The sequence below is a fragment of the Morchella sextelata genome, assembly GCF_020137385.1.
Source record: "Morchella sextelata strain SCLS chromosome Unknown scls_11, whole genome shotgun sequence".
Lineage (NCBI taxonomy): Eukaryota > Fungi > Ascomycota > Pezizomycetes > Pezizales > Morchellaceae > Morchella > Morchella sextelata.
Window position 1 is genome coordinate 1,281,150 of NW_025408626.1, and position 20,267 is coordinate 1,301,416.

The window sequence follows — 20,267 nt, forward strand, 5'->3', positions numbered from 1 at the left end:
ATGGCTGACGTTCCGATTGTCTCCCCGCACCCCGCACCCACAGAAACGTACTTATTCTTTTCATGCTAACAAGATTACAGAGCTACTCTCCTCGTTCAACCCCTTCGCTACCCAAAAAGGCCCCCTGGAGAGCTGATGCAAGGGTGACTACCAGGCGAGTGACAACTCATGAGCCAGGACTGAATCTCTCCTGGCCCATCCCCGAGCGAACTACCGAGATACAACACCACATCGTACGATGGAGAAAGCTTACTTGTACGTATACCCAGTTCGTTGCGATAATATCTTCTACATAGCTTAGTCCCCAGAATAGAACAATGTAAAGTCTCAGAGTGCGAATGATTGCGGTCCCTTGACCGATACCGGTGCACGGATCATATACAGGTAAGGCCTCTCTAAACAACAGGCGAGAGGAACCTATGGCCGGTAAAGGAGTGGGGGTAAGATATAGCTAGATATATATCTATACGTGTCCATAGTTACGTTGGTGAGCACGAGTCCCAAGGCGCTAGGTGGGAAAGATTCAGGCGTAGAGCATTCGATAGGGTCGGTTTATCGGGGGTCCAGCGGTCACCATTCAGGTATAATCGAAGAAAAGCTCGAGGTATGTATACGACGATCAAGGACTACTTGTCACCGACGCTCAGTAGCGTGATGGGATAACTTTCTAGGATTTACTATCTCACCTTCTAGCTCTGTGGGTCAAACCGGGTCAAGTTAGGCCTTCCACCCCGTATTCCCACATCAAGAGGCAAAAAGAGGTAAGCCAACCATATACATTGCTTGTACCATGATATTATTCAGAAGGAAGGTAGAAAACTCAAAACCAAATCAGGAAGCAAGAAAAGGAAAATTACTAACGCGATGTCGGCGGTTCATCACTGCTCCTACCTCTGGAGCCAGCATACAATCAATGAATTATCAATCAATCAATTACCTCCGGAGCCACGCCGATGCTTTTTGTTGCCGAGAATCGTGAATAAGAAAAAGAACACTAAAACCAGTATTGGGCTAACAAACGCAACTGCAACCTCTTAGTCCGGACTTGTTTTGTTCATCATGCATGTAAAAAAATCTAGAGTACATGTATGCCTGCCACGATGACAAGAAGCCTGCCGACTCGAGCTCATGTGTATACTCGAGTCTGGCTACTCTTAACAATCTCCAAGAGGCCTGATACCATCGCAGGTGGCCATCCGGGCTCAATCATGATCAAACGTCTTAAACCCTAATGGTCTAGACGCACGTGGTTCTCCTATAGCTGTCATAGTCCGGAAATCCTTTCACTCCGAGCAAATTAAGGGGCTTGGAGTCCTCGCGGAGTGTATACTCAAACTAAACACCAGTAGGAAGCGGAGAGGCGTATGTGCCTATGCGGTCCAGAAACTCGCCCAAGGAGGGGCATAAATGTGGCTTCGAGTTGCTTCAATTTTGGACAACTATTCGAATCTAACCCGGGCATAGGGCCCAAAATACCACGTTAACCTAAAGCAACAGCCGTCTCTCCCCTCCCCATCGTAACTTCTTCGGCCTCTCCAAGTGCTGACAACTCTCACTCTCTTCTAATCCTTACATTAGTGCATTCTACCGCCCCATAGAGCGACTACCGCGACGAGAAGGCAAGGTGAATATTGCCAAGTTGGTCACAGACCATCACTCGTGTCTCGGCGCAGGACTTGGTGGTCAAGTTCTCGGTGCATTCCTCTATTGTTAGTACACGACTTCAGGGGGAAAAAAAGCCAGTCCCTGCTTCAGCAAATTTACGGTACAGAACCCCCCGGCTAAGGCCTGCGGAGTTATATCGTGAGTATGCATAATAGATCTACGCTTTACCTGCGTAGTTTTAAGAACGAAGGCATTAAGCTTGAGATATTGTACAGACCACCCGAGATGCGACCCTCGAATTACAGCAGCATATAATAGCTACAGTTAAAGAGATAGTACACCAGATTTTCTCTCCCCAAACTTCAGGGGGCTTGGGGTCATCGTAGACCTCATCCCGACGTTGTCACCCAGTCGAAATTAAAATCTAGATACTTAACCATATACGGAAACTGGTATTAAAAGTTCGGAGATGCGATATTTCGTCACTGATGCAGGGTTGTTCGTTACCTAGGTTCTTGACAGCACGGTTGTGTATGTGGGTAGGGTTCTGGATTTTGGTTTTTGGCTAGCTGTCTGGCTACGTCTACCTCATGTAGATAATGGATTCGAGAAAAGTACATACGTTAGACACATGTATCGCTGTGTTTGGGACATAAAATGAAGATGAGGAGGAGTATTGGTGCGTACGAATATTTTGCGGATAGTGTGCACATTTAATTTTCCGTTTTCGAATATTTAACAGGGAATTACTTCGATTGAGCAATTACTTATAAACTACATACATGTATTTTCCTTTGTCCATAACAATATACACACCTAACCCATACAACACTCGCCAGAGAATAACCAATACTTGCAACAGGAAACAGAAACAGCAGCACAACACCCAATCCTCAAAAAGAAAATATAAACACCACACAAACAGTCCATCTATAACTACTTATTCCTCATCCTGCGGATGGACAAACCCATCATCCGACACCCCCGCCCACACCTCCGCCACCTTCACCGACAGCGTTCCACTCACCTTCCTCCTGCCCACCGCCCCCGCGCACGCCTTCTCCAACAGATCCAACTTCTCCTTGTCGCTCCTACAGCGTTCATACGCGTCCACCAGCGCCCTCGGCGTCTGAAAGCTCTTCTGGATCTCGCATGCCTTCTCGATCGTGATGCCGCGCACCACCATCAGGAACTTCAACAGCAGGTCGCGCAGCGTCAGCGAGCCCGACTTAGACGCAAGGCCGGAGAAGACGGGGTAGGTGATGAAGAATTTCTTGCTTGGGGAGGTGTCAGCGAGGTGCTTGAGTAGTGCCGGGTAGGTTTTGTGGTCGACCAGGGCGTCGGGGATCATGTAGAGGTCTTGTGGCTAGGATGTGTTAGCTAGGGCGACAGTGCAGTATGGGGGAGCTCGTGGGTTGTGTTAGGTACCTGGTAGAGCTTCTGCAGCATCTTTGTCATGCGCACTAGATACTGGATTGTTTCGTCCAGCTTACTAGTCTTCTTAACAAAGAACCCATCCACCACCTGCGTCGAGCTGATCGCCGTCTCGATGATCTCCTGCGTCTGTGCGTCCAACACACCCATCGTGAGGTCCTCGATGATATACGTGACATTCTTCATGCCGCTCTTCTTGAGGCGGAACTTCTGGTCGTGGAAGCGGCCGTCCCTGACCGAGAAGAGGAGATCGTCGAGGCGCTTCCGCTCCACAATGTGGTCCAGCACGACCTCCCTTCCCGCGGGGCCGTTTTCGCGCGCAACCCACATGACGTCGCCGACTTTGAGGGCTTTAATGATGGGGGTCACGCCAGCGTTCTCGAGGTTCGTGGCGATGTAATCGCGGTCGTTGAGGGCGCGGACCTCGCGATTGTCGAGGAGGAGGTGGATGGTGAAGGTTCCGGCTGTTAGCACTTCGGGGGTGAAGGCGGGGAATATTGGGGAGCCGCTTTGGCGGGATTGGGGGGGTGTTTGTGCTGGTTTGAGTTGGGCTTGTTGGTGGAGGGTGGAAGCCTCACGAGTGGTCGGGAGAGGGGATACTTTACAAGGTACCGGACGAGTAGGCGATGGTACGTTGAGCGAAGAACTGCGGGGCGGTGCATAAGGTGAGGATTGGATATTGGGATTTCCAGCAATCACCCCAAGAACCGGGGGTCGTAGTGGTGGTGGGGGGAAATCCGTGTGGTTTTCCAGGTCCACAAACTCTATTTGTGGCTTTTTCTCCTGTTTGAGGGTTGGCCGTGGCTCCATACCGTATTCTGCCGGCCTCCCAGAGTAGAGAGCCTGAGGCCTATCTGTATTCCTAATTACATCTTCCCCGAGTCCGGGAGGTTTCCTGGATCTCTGCCTGCTCTCCTCAACTTTAGCCACAGCCCATAGTCGAGCTTCCTCCTCAAAGTCTTCTCCGCCTATATGTAGGCCACCACCACTCAGTATTTGAGGGGCTTGGTTCTCTAGGAGTCTATTGGTCACAGCAGCTGCCCCGGAAGGCACCCCCGGCGGGGTACGAGAACTGGATCCCGATGCCTCGCCGTTCCCGCCGCTGCCCTCCGCAACACAAGCAGCCGGCTCTCTCCCCGCGAGGATTGCACGGGCCACCTCCTTGCCCGTCTCCGTTAGCCAAAACCTTTGTGGAACTCCCCTAGTGTACACAAGCTCCTTCTCGATCAACGTTTTCATGGCGCCCCAAGCTGTCCAGAAGCTTGTTGTATGCGGGGGCGCAGTGTATGAAGCATCAGCATGAGCTTGAGCCAATTCTTTGAGTTGTTCCTCAGTCAACATGTCATCGCCCGCTTCCCAGAGCGCAATGAGTATGCCGTACGCGCCTGACCGGTACGTAGGCACGTATTCCTTCTGGCGCCTGCGCGGTCTTTTGGGGTTTGGAGCTGGTTGAGGATCGGAACCGTCCTCGACATTGGCGACGGCGACACGCCGTTTACGTGCTACGCCCATGCTTTAGCAAGATATGTATCGATTGTAATAGAGGCACTGTATGGATTCATACCGTTCCTAGCCGGCACTTCAGGCATTGGTTTGTTATTTTGCATGCACCACTCCTCGAGGCGTTGTGTAAGTCTTTCGACTATTCTTGTACCTATTCCCTTCAAGTCACCAGCTTGGATAGGGTGGAGGAAGGCTGTTGGGCACGCCTTCATTGAAAGGTACGCCTGGTTGTAACTATACATTTTGTTGAGGGTTTAGTATTCCAATTAGACCACTTTTATATCAGAGGATCCAGGCGAGAGTACGCACACAGCAGCGGCCTTGGTTCCTTGAGCTCCTTTACACCATTCCTTCAGAAAGGATAGAAGCTCGGGATTTGCACAATCAGCTTCCTCTTCGGTTAGATTATCCATCTGGGCGGTTCAGAACGGTGAATTGGATATCCCTAGGAGGTTGGAAATATATGAATAGGTTGGGGGTAGCTCTGGCAGCTATTCTGTACCTAAGGTATGCTGCAGCTGGTGGGCCCAGGGTGACGTCTGGCTTCGTTTAAGTTTGACGCGCACGGGCGGCTTGGCACGTCGTTCCCGAGGGATCTGGATAGGCGTATTTTGAAGCATTGTTCATAAATTATCACTCGCCTGTTGACGCCTTTCGTAATGTTGATTGGTGTTTGTTGTTGTTGGCACATGGATCGTATGTAATGTTTACATGTATTTTAGGCTTCCGAGCCAGGGTCCATGTGCCAGAAGGTGGTCATGGTGGATGTTTCTGGTACATACCTTCAATTATATTCGAAGCTCCCCTCCGCACGGCTAGACCCGCCCGAGTAGAAGATCGACTAGCCACATAGAGGAAGCCTACATATAGAGAACCCTACGGACAAAGATTCTCGACACTTCTCGATTCAATCTGGTAAGTATCCAGCGTGAGAATATATACTCGTTCAAGATGTCGTATCTACTCCATGCTAGTTAGCCTTGCACACAATCAATAAATCATCAATCAATCAATGCTAGTTAGCCTTCTAATCGAGCCTGGCCGTCCAAAGAATATTCAAATATGAAATATCACGTTTTTCTATTAAGACAGACGGTTTAGAGCGAACCATGAGTTCAGTGTAGATTTTGGTCCTACGTGAATCGCAGAAGAAAAGCTCGGGCTCAGTTCATTAAAGTAAACAAGCTCGAATGATAGTGTATTGATAATCAGGTTAAAAGAAAGAAAAGAAAGTGAGACCAAATTGCAAAGAAATAGCAGAAGACAGGACTAACTACTAAAGGCACCGTATCCGTTGTGACATGTCCTCTGCATCATCTGCCACTTGTCCTCGTATTATCCACAATCATAGGTACTACATAGTCGATTAGCCTGCTCCACAACGGGAATAATTTTTACGTGTTCTTAATAAGTCTTCGTCGGAAAAGGAAAAACATAAGAAAAATCGTTATTAACACCAGTAAAGTCATCGATAAATCGTACTTTATTGCTTTTGGCATGGAATCAAAGGTATCTACAGAGGTTTCGGTTAAATAAAGAGACAATACCTTTACTAGAGATTTGGTCAGGCAATACATTATTTGATATCTTTACCACGATATTTTATATTAGAAATATGTATTCGGGAGTCGGATACGGGCCCGGGCCAGCGTATCATTTGATAATAGACATTGTAGATAACACTTATACTACCACCAAGACCTTTATCTTCAAGCCATAGACCACATTTGTACGAAAATCATTCAGGAATTCAGATATGGCATCTCTTTCATCACCTTCAGAACCCTTGCCTATTATAGCACTGGTAGGAAAACAGTCCGTACAGATATACCGTTTATCTAGGCTACGTGTGGAATTCGGTGGAAATAGGTTTTTTTTTTTCTCTTTTTTTTTTCTCTTTTTTTTTCCTACGAGTTGAACTTAATCAGCAACGCGAATCGATGAATTCTCTCCTTATCCTCCCGATGAGTGCCTCAAGGCACCCCGCAGATCCCACCAACATATACCGAGGCTCGGAGCTCTATTCCAACTCCGATTCTATTATGGTTGTAGGCATAGGCGATGATTGCATTGATTCCTTGTCTCGAGCTCGTGTATCGAGTGATTGTCTATGATGCAAATTATCTTAACTCTCTCCGGCATACCATACTAGAAAAAATTATTATGCATATTGATACCTTGCCGAAATAATATCATTCAAAACGCTAACGCAGTTTATTCGGTATTAGTCAAGATTCAAAATCTTTTGAAGTCAGAGAATAGATATTTAACACAATACCGTGGGGAAATATTGTATAAATCAGAGGTGGATACCGGGTATAGAGTGATTGTTCTACATATGTAGCCGACATATGTCTGGCTCTGTGAGCGATAATATAAACAAATGCATATCCAGTGTCGTAATCAATGATTTACTTTCTTGATTTGGTATTCTTCACTCATCATACTACTATATATTGCGGTAATCTACACCCATAGTAAATTTATTAGCTGTTCAGCTGTGCTACCACCTAATTACAACGCGGAAATAGGGTGGTTCTATGCGTTAATTGTTCAATTTAAAGAGCTTCCAGTCGCGGTATTGTCATTATAGAGGATTTTCTCTATTGTTTTGTTAGCGTTTGGTTTTGGAGATATTATATACTTTATTGCGGTCTCAGTAACTAATCTAAGCTTGATGCCCTTCTTATTATTCTTTCCCAAACAGTGAGAAGATTAAAAAGTTCCTGTCCTATATATTAAATAGGTTCTCGGCTATGCTCCTGACTTTGTGCGTTGTGATATCCGGATCTCTTGAGAATTGCTTGTGAGAGGTCAAGCATCAAAATGACGTGTTTTAGTTTGTGGGACGGGTAACCGTGGAATAGGGTAGACCATAATATATAGCCATGGCACGTTCTGTGGACCCATGTTCAATTGAGACGACTGCAATTTGAAAGATCCTGATACAATACATGGAATCTATAGCTGATATGTAGCTTGTCAGCCATGCTGTGGGCAACGTGAACTTCTGCGTACATCTTCGTTTTCGAACCCAGAAACCAGCCCTATCCCGGGTTTTGACAGGGGTTATTAATAAATGAAACGGGTCCTAAAACGCGACATGAGGCTCTGCGGGGCGATGTGACACGCCGCCTGTTTGTGTTACGCCGGTTTTGAAACTGGCGGATTGCTTGAATTCTGCGTGTGAGACATACTCATTCGTGGGATTTTAGCGATTTGCATGCCAAAGCTGAATGCTGTCATTGGATGGGCCCATCTCCTTGGAATTCCTCATAAGATGGGCAGTTCGTTGTCAGGCAGACAGACGTCGCGATCGTTGGTCTTTTAGTTGTCGCGGTGATCTCTTCTCCGCTCTGCCAGGTGCATACCCTACCACTCTAGGTACCGGCACTACAGTAGGCGAGGGGGCTACGTGTGTGCTTCGGCCCGGTGGTTATTGAGATTAATGAGGCTGGTGTTGGTTGCTCAGACAAGGATTGAGCATAAGGAGCCCTAAGTGACGTACGCTTCAGTCGGTAGCAGAGGTCGCTCTTTTCCTTTCGTCTTTCTACTTATTGATTTATCAAAACAGCTCACCAAGGGGGAGGGCATACAAACAACGACTCACCCGAAGACCAATTGTGGAGGATTTCAGAATGATGAGAATACGAGGACCTACGTCCTACAAGGCCCGCATTATTGCTCTAGCTTCTATCGCAATTGTGTACGTCCTTTACGTCACGTTTCCAGGTCTTGGAAGCACGAGCTTTAATGGCACCCCATCTGGACAAAAGGGCTTCTCTTGGTTCGGGAGTGGCAAACCAAAATGGCCACGGAACACGGTCCAATATTCATTCAAGGAGAATGGGATTGTCGCTGAGGATAAGGAGAAGGCAGAAAAAGTAAGAAGAGCCATGCAAAGGACCTTTTGGAAATATAAAGTGGGGGCTTGGGGCCGAGATGAGATCAAACCAGTGTCAGGGAGTGGTCGTACAACGAGGTGATACTCATCTCATTTCTTTTCTGGTTTAATCCGTGTTGATGAATTATATGTCTAGGAATGGATGGGCCGCTACAATTGTAGATACATTAACGACAACGGCTTTGATGGGCTTGGAGGAAGAATTTAGGCTTGTAATATTCCCCACCAATCAGACAAAGACATGGAATTTGGGGACTGACTAAAAATAGGAATTGAACTTCACCATCAAAGGAATCGATTTCAATGACGCCTTAGGGCTAGTCGATCCATTTGAGACAACCATCCGGTGGGGTTATGCCAAGTTAATATAATGCTTCAAACTCCGGACCCATTAATGACCGTTTATTAGTTATCTTGGTGCGCTTGTATCGACTGTCGACCTTATAGATGCTGGTGTACTTTCTAAAGGCCTCGTCTCTCAATACGACCGGCATGATGTGCTATCACAAGCTGTATCCTTGGCCACTAAGCTTGCCCCCGGATTTGATTCTCCCACGGGGATGATATGGCCTAGAATTAACTTCACTACGAACCAAGGTTGCAGAGAACATTTAAATCAAAGACCAATTCCTGGGTTTGCCCATGCAACTATTGGGCCCGCCCGAGCTGGAAGCAATTGGCTAGAGAATAAAGTTCTTAGCAAGTTGACTGGAAAGATAGAGTATGAGTTGAATGCTACTCGAGCATGGAAGTATGTCCACCTCTCACTTTAGTTTGTGGTTAAATTTAAATTTAATATTTTGAGTGTAGGCCTTTGGTATGGAACAGGTAATTGAGGACTCGGCCCACTTTTGTGATTTCTTTTTTTAACTCATTTCCAATTAGATATATTGAAGAATGGCCGGGCTTGATAGAGTAAGTCAATGTTCGAACGTGAAAGTTAAGGTTTTCTAACGCGCGGCTCAAAGCTCACCTATTGATATCGTCACCGGTGCCCCTGTGGACCGTCACAGAAGTTGGGGAGCGGGACATGATTCGTATGTGATCACTTCAATCCAACGGTTTTTGCGGGTTCAAGCAGCTAATACGTGATTACAACAGCTATTATGAGGTTAGTACTTTCAATTGATGGGATTTAACGTTTATTAATCTTCAAAAGTACCTTATCAAAGCCCATATACTAGCTCCACATGATCCAAATACATCAAAGTACAGAGACCGATGGATACAGGCCGTTGAGTCAACTATGAAAAACCTCGTGTCGTGGTCGGCCCCAGCAGAGGGTAAAAAGAGCAAATTATTTCTTTCCCAATGGAAGAATGGGTGGCTCTTGAACGAAATGGGACATCTCGCATGTTTTGCAGGTGGGAATTTCTTACTAGGGGGTAAATATCTGGGCAGAGAGGATATAATCCAATTTGGTCTTGATGTTATCGATGCGTGCCACGAAACATATGTCGGCAGTACCACTCGAATAGGCCCGGAGTACTTCTCGTGGATACCCGCAGATACAGCTCCCAATGCGACTTATGAACCGCAGTACGAAACTCAATATAAGCAACTGAAGAGCTTGGGATACTGGGTCACAGATGCCAAATGGGTGCTTCGTCCAGAAACGGTGGAGTCTTACTTTTACGCCTATCGAATCACAGGCAATAAGTTGTACCAAGAATGGGCATGGGATGCGTTCAAGTACGTCTTTTGCCTTTCATTAAAGAGTTCTTTTTTTTTTTTTGTGATTTTCCATTAATTATGCATCGAAGCTTCTTTACCTCTCAATTGTGCAGATCTTTGATTGTGCTAACCCCTTCTTTCAAGCGCATTTAACAAGGCTGCGGAAGTAGAATTTGGATATGCGGAAGTCAAAGATGTTACTAAACCCGCGGGTCCAGACAATATCATTGATAAGGCGGAGAGTTTCTGGGGAGGTGAGTTATCCCCACCCTTGGCTCAGTTATGACCCTTAATGGACAGCACAAGCTATGAACTCTTGACTGCCGAAAATCATTATGCATGGCGATCCGCTCTGCTGCATTCCGCCGTTGGCTTCGTATGCACATGACCGTTTATGCTGACTATCTGTCCCCCTGATGCTGGGGTTGTTCATGTTTGCAGCCGAGACATTGAAGTACTACCCCTCACTGTTTTCCGCTCCGGCCTACTTCAGCCGCAGAAAAAGACTAACCCTATTGATGGCACATTAGATACCTTTACTTGACCTTTACCAGTGAGGATATAGGAAGCTTAGATGAGTGGGTCTTCAGCACAGGTATGCATCCACAGGCTTTTCTTCCGATATGGTGGTATTGTTTTGGAATTTGGCGTTTGTTTTTGCTTTTGTCGGCCTGCCTCAAATATATTTCAGTGTTATCATTTGCTTCTTCGGCACATCCCTTCTGGTGTCGTCATGGGGCTTTCGCACATGGTTAATTCCGTCCCGCTTTACCTTGTTCCTTACCTTATCTGCTCATATTTTTAACTAGGAGTTCTCTGCTCTATTTGCCTAGTATTAGACATATCTTTGCTAATGACAGTTTATAATTTAGAAGCACATCCATTCAAGGTAATTCGATGATCTGTCACGTACGAATTTGTGTCCTGGAGCGCACATGACTTGGTACGTAGAGAGCCTTCTATATAAACCTTATTAATATATTGTGATTCACAGCTAACATGTTCGCACGTATCAGATACTAGGTAATAGCATCTTGGTAGTTGTTCTTCCATCATGTTCGCTGCATCTGCTCTAGGTAACATACCCTACTAGCCAGGCGGACCACTGCACCGTTCTGCAGGGTTTTATATTATTGTTTTTTTTTTTTGTTTTTTTTTTTTGTTTTTTTGTTTATTATTGGATTTGCTGCTTGCACTCTCACCTAGATTAGCGCATGTATCTATCTATCTGTACCTTTCCGCGAATCGTTTCTTTCTTCCGTTCTTTTTTTTTCTTGTCCACATCACGTGAATCAACTTTGTCAACACCCCATGTTTCCCTTCTTGGTTTCCATTCCTATTCGTTCTGGTTCTTATTTCTTTCTTTGCTTATTCTCGATGCAGCAGCGATAGAAGGAATTGGGTAAGAAATAAATATGAAGTTAAAAGGGCTGGTCCACCAAAATAGACATGTAAACAAGAAGAAGTAAGACTCTATGTTTACCCACCATACCCTAATGGCCAGAAGTACCTACCCTATCTCTTTCCACGAGTACCATCACCACTCTAATTAACGAACCAGTAAGAACTACCATCTAGCGAGCTCAGATGATGATGAGTACAAGACCTTCCCCATCTCAAGCCTCGATCCTCTTGTTCGATCCAGCTCCTCGTACGTAAACGCTACTAGACCCAACCAAGCTAGACATGTAGTGTAAATATGAACATGTAGGTACTATGTACTCGACATGACATGACATGTCCAACTGCACGGTCTCTGCTCTACCAGCCAGTAAACATCTCTTTACCAGCCTGTCGGGATCTCCAGCCAAACATCACCACAGATCTGGCCCGCCCAGCTCCCGCGATCAGAATCCGTTGCGCCCTGCACTGCCCATTCGGCGTTAATTTTTTCCGCTGGGTTCTGCTGTGAGAGGGCGGTTAGAAGATACCCCATGACTCACCAGCTAGCTACTCTAGCTCGCTACATACGTGCTCTTGACTGGAGTGCGCCTTGTGTGAGACTTGGCGAGTACTCTACCTACATGCTGTTGTTGCATAGAACGTTGTATGTAATCTATGCATCATAGAGTATCACTCATAGCGGGGCGAAACCGGGGGGGGGGGGGGTGAAGGTTGGATTATGTTATGCACCCTATATTAGTTATTGCCATGCGTTGCATAAGCCTTACCCTTGCCTAGATATGTCTCTCTGGCTTTATAGGCAAACTAACCCAACCCAACCTAACCTCCGGTCAGATTGTTTACTCTACCTACCTACCCCCCCGCGCCAGCTTATACGGGTTCATTTGCTGTCTTGCATTGATATGATTTAGAGTAAACACTCGGCCTTGTAATGTATTACTGGATCGTCATCGACATGATCTACAAGGGTCGGATGTACCTGGAATATAACGATATGCAAGTCAGGATTTCTCCGGGTTCTTTGTGGAGAGAGAGGTAAGAGCGGCTGGATCTACATGATATATTATGGGAGCCGCGCGGAGCCCAGGTGCAGGGTATTTATTCTTTATGCAGTGCATAATCATGATGATTTTCTTTTCTTTTCTGTCTTAGTTCTTGTGATGTGTGAGGGAAGTTTCTCGAAAAGGGTTGATGTGTATGTAATGTAAGTGCAAGGCTGGGCCATGGGAGGCTGACGAGGGCTTGGGGGTTGATTGGAGTGAATGTTTCTATTATTTACATTGCAGATGCTGTTTACGGATATCCCTGTGTCCTATCATGGAGAGCGAGGTGGTGGGGATTGTCTTCATGTGTGTAGGTACTTTGCGGGTTATACTCGGACAAACAAGCGTTAACATCCAGGGTACCTTCTTACGAGACTCATGTTCCGGGCCATAACTCTCTCTTTTCACCACCACATCCCCCACCACCCCCCCCTGTCCCCCCTGCCCCCTACCAGTTCCACTCCCCCGAGCCACTCCATGACGCGTCTTGAATCAGAATTACCGTATATTAATTCCCCTCCCATTCATCGCCTGGGCAATGCGACGCTGAAAGACAGTCGGCAGTTTCCTGATCCACAGCGCATACATAATAACACCAGCAATAGCGCCGCCTAGTTTACACCATCCCCACATCATTGCGTCAGTTGACCCAATCGTTATCAATCTAGAAGTTAGGACTGGTGGAATATTTTACCTATATGACCTGAATGACCAATCGGGATCCCGTAATCATAAAACATTCCGCCGATGTCGAACGCCACAACGGCGCCCAAGGCCGTTCTGATCGGGATACCGATAGGAATGAACATCAGGTTCAATTTCATTGCCGGCCATACGATTGCGCAGATGGTGCCTGGCGAGACGTGAGGCGAAATAATGCATGAGAATTAATGTTCCATGCCAATATCATTTCTAGCTTTCCAGAATTTACGCTTTCCTACGTACCCATTGCCATCAGAGAAGTGCTGCTACCCATTGCGAATGATATTGCCCGTCGCAGCTGGCTTTCCTCGTCCTTCGTGAGGCCGGATTTAACCTTGTTTAATATCTTTTCTTGCGACATCGCCACGAATGGGTTCACAGATTTTTCAAAGAGGGCCACAAATGCCTGTGCCATGATCCCGCCTGCCACAAATATTGTTCCTGTCACACGGTTCCCGTATAGCTGAACTAGCACTGGGGCGAACGCCTTGAGAGTGGTATAGCACACAAACAGATGTAAAAGTCCCCCATGGTTGAATTGCGCAGTCAACGGCGTCCACCACCTGAACGATTCACCTTCACCCACAGCATTATGTGCGCAGAAGCTGAAGTTCAGCTTAATCTTTTCCGACAGATTCAGCCAGAAAACCTTCTCTGGTTTGTACCGTCGGATGTACTCATCGTAGTACTTCGGCCCCGGTCTCACTGTAGGATCCAATCCCAGCGCCTCGCAGACCTCCTCTCGTGTCACAGTCATTCTCACGAAATCGCCAGACACGGAGAGAAGTAAGATCGGCACTGTGATCGCTAGGAAGATTTTTACTAGGCCACTGCCAGGTTCCTTTCTCTTTGGTTCATTTGGTGGGAGATCTGGCGGGTCGTGGTACTCTGGCGCCGGTTCAGGCTCCAGCGGGGGTTGGGGGGGGGGTTCTTTTTGCGTAGTGCGAAATCTTGCTCGGGCACTTCCCAGAGCTGTAGATGAGAAAAAACATTTTAGTTCCTTTTTTGGCTGTGAGTGAGGTCCAAAGGGAACTGTTTTGTTAATGCTGGATGGAAAAACCAACACCCCCCGCGAAAGTGTTGAGGGTGCCGGTTTGCGCAATGTGAATGATATTGATCGAGATAGGGCTTTGATGCCATTGAACTGGCACCTGAACATCGTGATGTGAGCAGTGGAGAGATCCTATGAGATTATAAACACCTCATTGGCTGAGAAGCTCCAGTTAGAAACAGATTGGCGGTGGATGGTGCACCGTGGATGCCCAGCTAAAATTGAGAATTGATGTGGTTCCAAAAGATACGGTTGATATGACTAAGCAGTCGAACCCTACAGATGCATCCCAACTCTCCATGAACTAGCTATTGAACTGCGTTTTATCAATGACCTGAATTACAGCGAGTATAAAAGTAAAAATGCTTACTTTTATGGAACTTAGATCTATATCCTTGAAGGAGTTAAGATGAGACTTTATTACTATATTTTACGAGTAGAGCACCAAAGAACAACAGCTCATTAAAGTCATGCGCGCCCCATACTGTATTTCAAAAACCTGATGAGCTTTGATCTGGCTACTGGCGATTCAATGCCGTTATACATACCTTCTCCGGTATCCAAATTATTTACCAATCCTTGGCGCCAAGCTATTGGGCTAGGCACTATGCGCTCGCTGCCTAAGTTCAAAGTGAAAATCGAGGTTGTAAAGAGGGCCGATAATCTTGATAGAGTGAAGGTCATCTTGATTTGATCTATATATAACTGGATTGGGACGATGCTGCCCTGTTTTATACTGTCGTCTTGATACCTACTACTTCGCATATCCTCCAATCACACGACACACCGCTTGGGCGACCCACTGTAGCCGTCCGAGTGAGGGGAGATGACTGATGGATGCCCATCATAACTGGTAAGAATAATGACCCTGCGCCCGGATTCGATTTCTTGTTTAGTATAATTACCTTCTCCCAGGCTTCTTCTTCCACTGTACTTCACTTGCACTATGTGATATACATGGCGGAGAGTACTACTTAACACTGAGTGATTCCTGGTGACTCAAGCTTCCATAGATATCTCCCGTTCCCCTTTCCTGCTATTAGCCGATTGATATCAAAACCTTTTGATTTTTGGTTTGTAGAACACATATATGACAGAATATGTGTAAATTGAAGTACTGAATTCGAAGGAGAAGACGTGTCTGCGTTGAGAAGTAGCTAGCTGTTCATCTCATCAATAGTATGGGTCCGTGGCGTGTTTGAGAGAGCAAAGAAAAAACCTGAGACAGACAACGCAGATTTATACCTTGGTCCATTAGCGACTTCTATCCTATCCTATTCATATCTGGCTGTCTATTAACAAGCATAAACCTATAATATTTCAACAGACAATTATCCCTTAAACCGTCAGGCCGAATTCAAATAAGAGGATCCTAACGCAATGTGGAAATCGTGATATCTGGAACGCCTACAGGAACAGCAACGACAGAATCCATCACGAATTTTGTGCTTAGATAATGTGTGATAGATTATATGTTGCAACAACAACCCAGGCACAAATTCTGCGTTCTACACACCACGATTTCCACATTGTGTTAGGATCCTGTTATTTGAATTCGGTCTGACGGTTTAAGGGATACTCTTCCGTTTGTGTTTTCTGTCCAGACGTTGATAAACTCTAGCGCTTGTACCACGTGATACTATCTTGGCGTCCCTGGAGCCCCACTATTATGACGATCATCCACTAGCAACGGTGAGCTTAAAGGGACCTTTGTACCACTATCAAAAACATCTTTGGGATGAACGTTATCAAAGTCCGACAACTTAGTAACTGGAAGGCTTATGGTTTGGACATGATACGGCAGAAGTCGGCTTTTAGGTGCAGCAAGGTCTAGTTGGGCCCATCTACTGCAACTGCCATAATCGGGAGTTTGAGGGGCTTCCAAGAGGTAAGGGTGATTCAATTCCTGAAATATTACCGCGCTAATGACTTCATTATCAGATATCTGTCCAGGGGCACACTTTCCTCGTTAAAAGCTAGCTAGCTAGCTGAAAAGATACAGCTAATATGGGTTGCGATTCCGGCGGAAGCTCGCAACAGAAGTGCTGATATATCAGTATTCTAACGGAAACAATGGCTGAGAGTCTGCTAGGGTAGAGAGGATACATTCAGCGACGGTCCGAGCTACCAGAATTTCCGAAATACGGGAAAATGAGAACACCGGCATCCCATTCCGCATATTCGCATATTCAGTAGGTAACTAAAGATAGTCATCGACGCGGTTGCTAATGGTCGTGGTTAAAGCTATCGTGCGTCATTTGACCATGAGAGCTAGTTGCGATTCGCACACACATGAGTTCGCACAGAAGTTCGCACGCACAGTCTGAACCCTTACGCGACAACTCTTTCGTACTAGTAGATACATGTGGGCATGTATCTCTCTCTAACTGCCCTCTTTGCATTTGACGATCAATTGCGCAAGGCGGATAAATTAGATTAAAACCATTTACAAAACATGTTACATACTGTGGTTCACCTATCAGGTCAGTGCATACCTCGGTCCTTCATATGTAATGTAGGTACATCAAATAGCACACACTCATGACAGACGCCACCAGGCGAACTAACCTTATCTAAATTTACCAGGTTTATTAGTATCATGGTCGAACTCGCTAAGAAAATAAAGGATACATGTATTCGCCTTGTTACACAGAGGAAAAGCATTCGCTTGATTACCCCCGATCCAGACAAACAGATCCTAACGCATTACATGCTTGAATATCTCCTCAATCATAACGATCGAATCCAGAATCCACAGGGTTGGTTCTTTTTGGGGAGAGGATATCATGAGAAGTACCGGCCCGGTATTTGTTTATGGCTTCCTTGATGATACAAGATGGACTAACAGAGATGGGCGGATACATACATACGTCGCATGAAGGGATTCTAGACTACGACAATAGCATTACGGACACGATGCAAAAACCCACATCAAAACGTGGTGTGCTCACGGCATTTCACGAGATGGTTTATCGTGTAAATAAGTGGAGTACCTACTCTAAGGTGGTGCATAGCTACATACATACTTGACGTGCGGTACCTATGTGTGCTAACCCGTCGTGCATCTGAAGGCGCAATAACATGAGGGGGGAAAAGTAAAGTGACATTCTCACTAACGACACACTTTATACAAGCAGAATACTAATACACATGCATTACATGTATTTTTGGAGGAGTTCCTTTCGGTTCGGGGAAACGGAGGGGCCAGTATCGTGGATGGATTTGATTTTTCCTCTATTCTTTTCGATCTCCCATCAACGGCCTTATTTTTACTTACTTGATCCCATGATTTCGTTTTCAGTCCATATCCTACATGCACTGCATAAAATACTCGCTATCTGGGCTGCTCCCCTGTCGGTCGCCCCGAGCATCGCCCCCTTCTCGTCCAGGATGGGCCCGAAAAAACTGCTTTTGTCTGGAGGACAATCTGTAAGAAGAATCAAGTACAACTAATATATTAGAGCGGGAACCAAAACTGGCAGAGTACATTCGCCCTTCTGTACAAAGACTGCCAAAAGAGTCTACCTAGGGCTGCAGCTGGAATCATAACCCCCGTCAGGCATGGGGGGCCCTTCTTGTTGATAACTTACCCGCACCCGCAACCACATACATAACCTGCGCTCCGGACCCACCTATGGGGCTGCTGGTGCGGGGAAAAAGGGGGTGGGCAGTGAAAAAGACCTAGGAATATGATGTGTTACGATTCCGCCTCTGGGCATACATACGGTTTCTTCAAACTCGAATTGTTTTTTTGAGGCTCGTGACATCTGCGTATTCACATCATATTTCAATATGCTACACCTAGCTCACTTTACCCGGTACGCTGGTACGGGCCCAAGAGGACATACTGGCGAATGCCAGGGCAAAAAAAAAAAAGCACGCGGTCTATTTTCTGACTTGCATCGTTATTTACTTACTTTTCCCTTCTCAATTTTGTCGCGCGTGCCCCCTCGAAACCTCATCCCCGCCTCACCCTTCCTCGCCGAAACTCATGGCGGCCGAGACAGGCGTTACAGGGATCAGCGATGGGTTTCGGGAGGCCGGTGTGTCCCGCCCAGTCAAGAGTTGAAGACCTTTTCGCTGGATCGCTGCTGAAGATGCTTAGATAGAGTACATACTCTATTTGTGCAAAGTACTAGTACTCTAGGTCTTTAGGGATCGGCGGGGGGAAAAGCATGGTTCGACCTTGCGATTCGTCCATGTCTATGTACTCAGACTGATTTTTTTTCCTTTTTCTTTTTTCTTTTCTTGTTTTATGTACCTTAGGGGAGAAATGTGGAACCGTGGATGTTATCCCCAGTCCAGGCTGGCCAATAAAGGCGCCCTAAATACAACGGTGGCGGGGTCTCTGACCAGTTGGAGAAGCTGGGTTCTTGACATCCGCCTGGGCGGTTCCTAGGTTGTTAGAGTATGGTACCTGGCGATGGCGGTCCCTTTAAGGCTTTGGAGCCAATTGGGGCATCGTGCATATGGGGTCTTCCTTCTTCACCTCTCTCACTCGATATGATATCTAAAACTGCGCGAATTTCTTTTGTATTTTCTGATTATTCTCCTAAAAACAATCTCTTGTTTTATCTCCCGCCGCCGCCTTCTTTCTTTCAGGTTCAGCTTTCATTTGCTCTTGTTCGGTATCGGAACCCGCTCATATTTTTGTTGTTCATGCTGTTGGTTGTTGGTATTTCTCTGGGAGTTCATCGGTAGTTGGAACTCGAACTATCTGCAGCAGGTACTCACTCTACTACTACATACATGAAGTCACTAATCAGGGTTTCAAAAGTACTTGGAAACCAGTGGCATTAATGCTTACTAGCTAGTGAGTGAGTGATGAGCTTTAAACAAGACAAGATATGTAGCTACTTTATGTACCATACATAAACAATTGCAAAGGAATTAAGGGAAGGGCACGAAATAATTCCGACATCCGAGTCACAGTTAATTACGCACAGCGCGCAAGGCTTAGGCCTTCCCGAGGCTAGGGGAGGATGGGATATATAGGGCCAGTGATCGGAGCCTTTTCTGCAACCACCTGAAACCCCGTCCATACCTCTAGCCTGCAACTAGAAATCCAAGCAGTCCACAATCGGCCACTAGCTCGAGCACATCACATGTAGAGCAACAAGCTTTCGTGATGGAAATCTTGCTTATGCACACGATTGAGATGATCGTGATTGTGATTAGTACTGGTACATATACATATTCGCATTTCAAAACACGCAGAAGGAATTAATTTGTAGAAAGCTGGAATTTTTTTGTTATGTCCTCCCGTAGCGCCATACCGGTTGCTAAATCAACTACCAAACATCCAAGACAAAATAGAAATTTTGAAAGGGGGAAGTAGAAGAGAAAATCCCATGTTGATTACCATCATTGAACTATAGCAAGAAAATAGAAAATAACAAATAAAAAACAGCCGTAGTAGAGGGTCATAGTAGTAGTAAGTAGTAGTAAGTAGAGGAGAGACAGAAAAAAAAAAAAAGGAGACATTACTAAAATGAAATAAAAGGAAAACCATATGGTATCGCTCTCGTTCGCCATCCCGTTGTTCCCCATACCATCCCACCGCTCGAAGATCGAAAATGCAAACGCCCAAGCATCAATTCCCTAAGAAAAAAAAAGAAAGAAAGTGGAGGGTAAAGAAAAAGAAAAAAAACATCCCTAGTTAAGAAGACTTCCCCCTGCCCATTGTTACGGAGAGGTATGAAAGGAAGAAAAGAAGAAAAAGAGAACCAGACCCGCTACCCCAGTTTGAAAAAGAGAAAGAAAAAAAAAAATTCCTGTGCCTGTGCCTTCTCAAACGACACTACTTACTCCTTGAACAAAAAAAATAAAATAAAAAAATAAGGAAAATAGAAACCCCCCCCCCGATGTGCCAAAACCAACTAGAGATTGCATGGGTATTTTATTTTGCTTTTTTACCCTCCCCCCCTTCTCTCCGGCCCTGTCCCCT

At 45.9% G+C, this 20,267-nt stretch overlaps 6 protein-coding genes across 6 annotated transcripts; 3 read left to right on the forward strand and 3 right to left on the reverse strand.

Moving 5' to 3' along the window:
• H6S33_001754 (uncharacterized protein) lies at positions 1-1,991 on the forward strand (the record flags this gene model as incomplete). The annotated part of the gene is made up of 11 exons (XM_044833117.1): positions 1-47; positions 219-255; positions 314-384; positions 480-604; positions 694-761; positions 836-866; positions 1,241-1,362; positions 1,465-1,517; positions 1,579-1,709; positions 1,787-1,803; positions 1,881-1,991. The coding sequence occupies 11 exons, from the start codon at positions 1-3 to the stop codon at positions 1,989-1,991; spliced, it is 813 nt and encodes a 270-aa protein (XP_044693815.1).
• A 554-nt stretch (positions 1,992-2,545) lies between these two features.
• On the reverse strand, positions 2,546-4,955 carry H6S33_001755 (uncharacterized protein; the record flags this gene model as incomplete). Its single annotated transcript, XM_044833118.1, has 4 exons — positions 2,546-2,971; positions 3,034-4,541; positions 4,604-4,776; positions 4,852-4,955. The coding sequence occupies 4 exons, from the start codon at positions 4,953-4,955 to the stop codon at positions 2,546-2,548; spliced, it is 2,211 nt and encodes a 736-aa protein (XP_044693816.1).
• Positions 4,956-6,562: 1,607 nt separating this feature from the next.
• H6S33_001756 (uncharacterized protein) lies at positions 6,563-6,987 on the reverse strand (the record flags this gene model as incomplete). Its single annotated transcript, XM_044833119.1, has 4 exons — positions 6,563-6,650; positions 6,720-6,746; positions 6,821-6,903; positions 6,958-6,987. 4 exons carry the CDS (start codon positions 6,985-6,987, stop codon positions 6,563-6,565), a joined length of 228 nt encoding a protein of 75 aa, XP_044693817.1.
• Positions 6,988-8,180: 1,193 nt separating this feature from the next.
• On the forward strand, positions 8,181-10,650 carry H6S33_001757 (uncharacterized protein; the record flags this gene model as incomplete). The annotated part of the gene is made up of 11 exons (XM_044833120.1): positions 8,181-8,524; positions 8,583-8,658; positions 8,716-8,792; positions 8,856-9,197; positions 9,257-9,274; positions 9,332-9,361; positions 9,415-9,483; positions 9,548-9,557; positions 9,606-10,138; positions 10,265-10,374; positions 10,562-10,650. 11 exons carry the CDS (start codon positions 8,181-8,183, stop codon positions 10,648-10,650), a joined length of 1,698 nt encoding a protein of 565 aa, XP_044693818.1.
• Positions 10,651-13,065: 2,415 nt separating this feature from the next.
• Positions 13,066-14,428, reverse strand: H6S33_001758 (uncharacterized protein; the record flags this gene model as incomplete). Its single annotated transcript, XM_044833121.1, has 3 exons — positions 13,066-13,178; positions 13,262-13,420; positions 13,513-14,428. 3 exons carry the CDS (start codon positions 14,426-14,428, stop codon positions 13,066-13,068), a joined length of 1,188 nt encoding a protein of 395 aa, XP_044693819.1.
• Positions 14,429-16,327: 1,899 nt separating this feature from the next.
• H6S33_001759 (uncharacterized protein) lies at positions 16,328-17,400 on the forward strand (the record flags this gene model as incomplete). The annotated part of the gene is made up of 6 exons (XM_044833122.1): positions 16,328-16,362; positions 16,413-16,512; positions 16,565-16,569; positions 16,907-17,124; positions 17,211-17,326; positions 17,392-17,400. The coding sequence occupies 6 exons, from the start codon at positions 16,328-16,330 to the stop codon at positions 17,398-17,400; spliced, it is 483 nt and encodes a 160-aa protein (XP_044693820.1).
• Between the last annotated feature and the right edge of the window lie 2,867 nt (positions 17,401-20,267).